Consider the following 6,539-nt stretch of genomic DNA (forward strand, 5'->3'; position numbering starts at 1 on the left):
TGCCAAGAACTCAAATTTACTCCAATATATCATTCAGGCCAAGCATGTAAAATGTTTGCAATAAAATAACATCAAGAAGTTTATCTTTTTCTGTCGATGCATATTTAAAACATATATACAGGGATGTTTCACATGGTTCTGTATATAATATCAAGCTTCTACTTGCGGCCTGCTTCTTCGAGTTCTCGAAGCCCACCGACCTTCTGCTCTATCTCCTCAATCAGCTCTTCACGCCACAACTCTGCCCTTGCAGATTCTTCAATGTCCTCTTGCTGCATTTCAAATAGCCTCATGAGCCAAACAACATATACAACTGAATTGAAAGTGAACTAACAGTACTTCAAAAGCAAAAAGGTAAGAACCCTTAGCTTAGTCCAATTAGTTTATGCAATCAAACTTTTAAAAACTATGGAATCTAGCAAGTATGATATTATAATATCCCTAGACTATAAGACCTTTATGCCAAAAGAGAAAAGCCTAAGAATCAATCACATATTTGGTACGTCAACTTTGGTAAGATTTAGAAATTGGTGTTTCGAGATTGATTTTAGACTAATTTAATGTCAAAGAAATGAATCCGGCGCTTAATTCAATTCAATTCAATTGGTGGGTTCATGCATGTACATCCTTCCCTTATTCCCGCACCGAGGCTTCTTTTTTACCGCAACCAATCAATAATACTAAAATTTATCACATACACAATGTGAGTAACTGCAAATATCAATTATTTAAAAGGATATTTATAAATTTATTTTAATAAATAAATAAAGATAGAGTGATAAGAGATATTTATTTAAATTTATTGATCTTGTGTTCGTTTCACAAACAATATTTTACAGTTATTTCATTTGAAATATTATAAAAGTATCAAGAGACTAAAAAAATTCTTAGAATAATATTAGTTATCTTTTAAAATAATAATTTAATAATTTTACAACTGGGTTGATTGTACTTTATACAGTATATATATACAATTGATGGAGGTAATAAAATATGAATATTAGAATGAAAATATATAAAAGTTATTAAAACAAAGTTTTAGTTGATTGGTTAATTTAAGTTTTATTAATACAATTTACAGGGGTTCTAGTTTCATTATATGTATATTTTTATTGATTTTTTAATTAAAAGATTAAAATGCATTCCAATAATATAATTTATTTTGATTATAGAAAGATATTCTCGTAATTCTTTAATCGAGTTAGTGTCTGATTAACTCATGACAACAACTTAATTAAGGTCTTAAATAAATATGATATAGATGAGGAAATTAAGGGATGTAATTAACCTTCTCATAAACCCAATGTCCAGTACCATCACCTCCATCTTTCCTGTATACTTCAGAATCATAGTATGGATCCTACACAATGATGTTCTAAATCAGATACTTTAAAGCTCAAATTAAAAGAAAGCCACCCATTATATATCAGTTGTAGCGAACAAAATCAATGGACATATGATTATACCTTGGTGGACCCAAAAAACAAACATCCCCAGCAAGTGAACATAATGTAGAAAGCATCTGCAAAGCAAAAAGGACCAAAGGAAAATTCTTCAGCATTTCATCATATAGCTTCAATACATAAATCACTGACCAATTTGAATGAATGAATGAATTGATGGAAAAACACTTACAAACTTTTTTAATGGCTTCATCACTAAGATGCCAAATAGATTTATTGGTTATAATTTCTCTTTGGGCATCAAGTTGTTGAACATGATGAACTAAAACTGCCATTAGAGGCCAGTCTGGTAAAGCATTCACTTTAACAAAAGCTCCCCTTATTTTACTCTTGTTGCCTTCATCAATCTATATGTATATAAATCACAAATTTCAAGCTGGTACTGCAGTAACATCCCTGCAAATCAAATCACTCACCAAACTACTTACCTGCTGGCAGCCATTGTTGAAAAGTCTAGTGCTGCTTGAAGATGGGTAGTTGCCGAATTTGGTAGGTTGAAGATAACTACAGTGAATCCATGGTTTTAAAATGGTGAAGCTCATATTTGGTTTGTAGAATGGGGTAGTTCTTTTTTCTTTTTTTTTCTTCCAAAAGTTATGGATTTTTGGTACTTTAGTTATGTGAGTGGAGGGCTAAGTGGATAAGGCACTCATTTGCATCCATTCTTACTCGGCCCTCGGTCGGGTCACGATCCGTTTTGTAAAAAAAAATTCATGTCATATCTCGGCCTGGTTCGATTTGTGGCTCACTTTTATTATTAAAATTGTTATAAAATAATGGTTTTGAAAAATATATTTAATCAGCAATAATGATAAAATATGAGAACAACTCAATTTGTATTATTTTCTAATATCATGTTATATTTTATTTCGTGTTTTAACCTTTGCAATTCTTTCACAATTACAAACAACCTAACTAAAACAATAATAGTTCATCATAATCTAATTTTTAGACTTTAACTTAATAATTATCCCACACTAAAATTGAAATACTTTTTATCTAAATTTAACTTTAAATTTAATAATTGTCTCAAATTAGAACATGGCCTTTTTTTTCCAAAAATATAAAACATTAATCTAAATTAAAAAATTTCAAACTCAACATAAAAACATTTTCTGGAATTCTAACCCAAAATAATATTAACCCTAATATTTCTTGGAAGATTTTCATGTGAACCCAAAATAACATGACCTCGCAGTTCGCACTGTTGATGAGCTTGCATATATGGTGGGCTCGCAAATATGGTGAGCTCACAGTCTTGGTGAGCTCGTAGTCATGTAGGAGCTAGGTTTGTCAATGCATGGATAGTTGGAACGACAAAAATGTGCAAGTGTACACAATCACTAACAAGTAATAAAGTGACAAGTAAATGTCAAGTTATTATGCCCACAAGGACTGTGAAAGAAAATATTTATGAAATACAACTTTAAACAATTTGGTGAAAGAAAAATATATTGATTTGAAAAAGTATTTACAAAACTAAAAATTAACTAAGAAAAATAAAAAGTAAAAATGTTCCAATACACAATTTTTTTAAAATGAGTTTAATCAATATGACATAATTGTGTTCAATCAATTACATTCCTTAACTTAGAATTACTAAACCCATGTTCATGTTGTTACAAATAATTTCACGGCCACTTGGTATTTTTTTAACTAAACCATTTGAATTAAATCTAAGCCATTTTAATTAAATCAAGAACAACAACACAACAAATATTTATGTTCATAATCACAACATAAATTAGAAAAATTAAAGAGAAGAGAACTAGGAAACAGATCTCGGTGTTTCTCCAAAGCTAGACTAGTGTACTCATCTTCTTCATAGCTTGTTTTGTCGATTCAAGGCCTTAACGAACACTTAAATGTTGTTACTCCAAGGGAGATGCAAGCTCTCTTTCAAGAGGGGAAATCGACAAAGGAAGATGACAAGCAAATGGGAAAACAGTGAAGAAAATGGAAGAGAGAAAGGTGAAGAATGTGTGAGATGTGAATTGTGTGAAATGAGGAAAGGAATAGGGGCATTTATAGGTGGAAATGGCTACGAAAAATAGCACAGAATTATCAGTGACTCCCTCTCCCTTGGTTGGCCATGCATTAAACAAGTTTGAGTGATTCAAACTTGCTATTTTTAGCTTAGGGCAAAAAGTATAAGGCATGAAAAGTGGAGGGGGTTGAATGGCATTTAGGAGAAGTTCAAGGACCATTTTGCAAGTGTGAAAATCAACTAAAATCAGCTGATTGGGTCAGCTATATGGACGGTATGGGCCGCCCCATTCTTGTTGGACCAGTCCTATTTTATTTTGTAATACCCCCTACCCGTTTCCGTCGCCAAAATAGGATACGAGGCATTACCATATTTTACTGAATTAAAGTTTTTTCTGTTATTACGAGTTTAATTCTTATTCATTTATCTAATCATGTCATGATGTCCCTTGGATAGGCCTTTGAAGCCCAAAACATACATCGGGAATAACTGATATTAAATCGAAGCCATAAGAAATTTTTCGCAAAATCTCAAAGTTATACTTACTTTAGCCATACCAACAGCTAAGTTACAAACATTCATTTCTATGTAATATTGGTATTTAGTCTATACATGCCATTCTTTCAAAATAAGTCATTTTCAAATACCAAAAGATATGGGTTGATAGTGTGATAAAGCTCCAACTAATCTCCAACCTTCGAGCTCCCGAGCACTACAAAATAAGGAAAAAAAGAATGGGGTAAGCACATTGTGCTTAGTAAGTTCATGCAACAAGAATTATACTTACCATATTATACACCTATCATTTAATAACACAAGCACACATCCAATTCACATAAACATATACCTATCACATACAAACTCAACTTTTGCATTAGTTAAGTAAACATCATATAAATTCATTACAAAGACAAATGATTGATGAGCTCATCAATTCCATATTTTCCATTCCCTTGTTATTTTTCCATATTTATCTCGTTAAATTTCTCGGAATTTCGATGGATTTTTAGAGGTACACTTTAGTGTACAAATCTGGGTCCGTCAATTCATATTCATGTGCGCACATTTCCATTTTAGAGAGCACACTCCTGCGAACCTCATCCTTACAGTGGGATTACCAGTCCAGGCTAAATCCCCTGTAATATAAACTCATAGAATATTGTCGGGATTACCAGTCCAGGCTAAATTCAGACCCTAATTCGGATTACCTGTCCGGGCTAAATCCATTTTTCACATATTCTTCGAGAAGGCTATATCAGGATAGGATCACCCGTCCGGGCTAGATCCTTTTTACCGTCAATTCCTTTTCGGAGATCCATCTAATTTTCCTTTCATTCAACTGAGATTTATTTTCTCTTTTCATCAAGAATATCAATACTTCATCAATTATCATAAAATAAACATCTAAATCATATTCACATCAAGAAAAATATATTTCAAGCATTTAAGAATATAATTCAAGTTACACGAACTTACCTCGATACTTGTTCGTAAACAAAAATCTACTAATCCCGAACTTTTTCTTTTCCTCAATCTAGCTTCGTATTTGAATTTTCCGGATCTAGATAAATAAATTTAATCATTAATCTAATACTTTTCATGTTCATATGTAACATTCTCTATAATTCCATTATTATTTATATTGCATTCAAAGCTCTCTCACTGAGTCACAGTCACTAAATTATTTATATCTTGAGCTACGGAACTCCAAATTAAGATCCGATAATTTTCCCCGAAACTAGACTCACATATATTTTTACCATAAAATTTTCAGAATTTTTGGTTTAGCCAATAAGTACATTTTATTCTTTAAAGTTTCCCCTGTTTCACTATTTGACAGTTCCGACCCCTCTTCACTAAAAATTAATCATCTCATTGTACAGGATTTTGATGATGTTTTTGTTTGTTTCTTCTAAAAATAGACTCATTAAGTATTATAACCATATAAATTATAACTCATAATCATTTTTTTACACTTTTTAATGATTTTCCAAAGTCAGAACAGGGGAACCCGAATTCATTCTGACCTTGTCTCACAAAATCTATTATATCTCATGATTTACAATTCCATTGATTAAACCGTTTCTTTTATAAGAAACTAGACTCAATAAGCTTTAATTTCATATTTTATTCATCCTCTAATTCGATATATACAATTTTTTGTGATTTTTCAAAGTTAGACTACTGCTGCTGTCCAAAACTGTTTTAGTGCATAATGTTAATTACCATTCTTTCCCTAAGCTTTCAATAAATGATAATTTCATCCCTGCTCAATTAACCTCTCAATTGAGCTGATTTTTCTCAACCAACACTTTATTCTATCATTTTAAGCTACTTTATAACCTTTGGAAATCATAATTTTAGCACTAGACTTTAATTCCAAACTTTTTCACAATTAAGTCCTACAAATCAATTTCTATTGAAATTACCTAATAAAATCATCTCATAAAAAAATTAAAGCTTAAATTTCATCCTATTTAATCATAAAATTCCAGCACATATTCATAGCTACTTTCAAATTCATTCATAAAATCAAAAACTAATGAATTTAGTAATAGGACCTAGTTGTAAAAGTCTTAGAAACACAAAAATTACAAGAAAAATGCAAGGATTAACTCACTTGGTGCAAAAATTATGAAAAACCAGCTTGAAGAAACCCTTAGGACGTTTTTTGGCTGATGAGAATGCAGAAAAATAAAGAGAATTCTAGATATTCCACTTTAGTCCTAACTTTTAAAGTAAATTTTGCAATATTCCAATTTTACCATTAATTCTTCAATTCTCCTGATTTTTCTCAGCATATGCCGCCCAAAATATCTCCTTTTGGGGTTATTTTCAATTTATGTCCCTCTTCATTTAACAATTGAGCTATTTACCCTTCTAGTAACTTTTACACATTTTTCAATTTAGTCCTTTTCACTTAATTGACTACCCAAACATTAAAATTTTCTAACGAAATTTTAATACCATATTACTAACACTTCATAAATATTTATAAAAATATTTTTGACTCAATTTTACGAGATCGAGGTCTCGATACCTTATTTTTACCCAATTTCTTCAATACTTTCTTTTTCTAATTAACCACT

General features: G+C 31.0%; 1 protein-coding gene across 1 annotated transcript; it reads right to left on the reverse strand.

Annotated features, from left to right (window-relative positions):
* On the reverse strand, nucleotides 1–2,183 carry LOC107949817 (photosynthetic NDH subunit of subcomplex B 4, chloroplastic). Its single transcript, XM_016884584.2, has 5 exons — nucleotides 1,892–2,183; nucleotides 1,636–1,810; nucleotides 1,467–1,522; nucleotides 1,289–1,360; nucleotides 1–272 (listed from the first exon to the last, which is right to left on the reverse strand). Exons 1-5 carry the CDS (start codon nucleotides 2,003–2,005, stop codon nucleotides 159–161), a joined length of 531 nt encoding a protein of 176 aa, XP_016740073.1. The 5' UTR covers nucleotides 2,006–2,183; the 3' UTR covers nucleotides 1–158.
* Between the last annotated feature and the right edge of the window lie 4,356 nt (nucleotides 2,184–6,539).

This window comes from Gossypium hirsutum, chromosome D03 (assembly GCF_007990345.1).
Source record: "Gossypium hirsutum isolate 1008001.06 chromosome D03, Gossypium_hirsutum_v2.1, whole genome shotgun sequence".
Taxonomy (NCBI): Eukaryota; Viridiplantae; Streptophyta; class Magnoliopsida; order Malvales; family Malvaceae; genus Gossypium; species Gossypium hirsutum.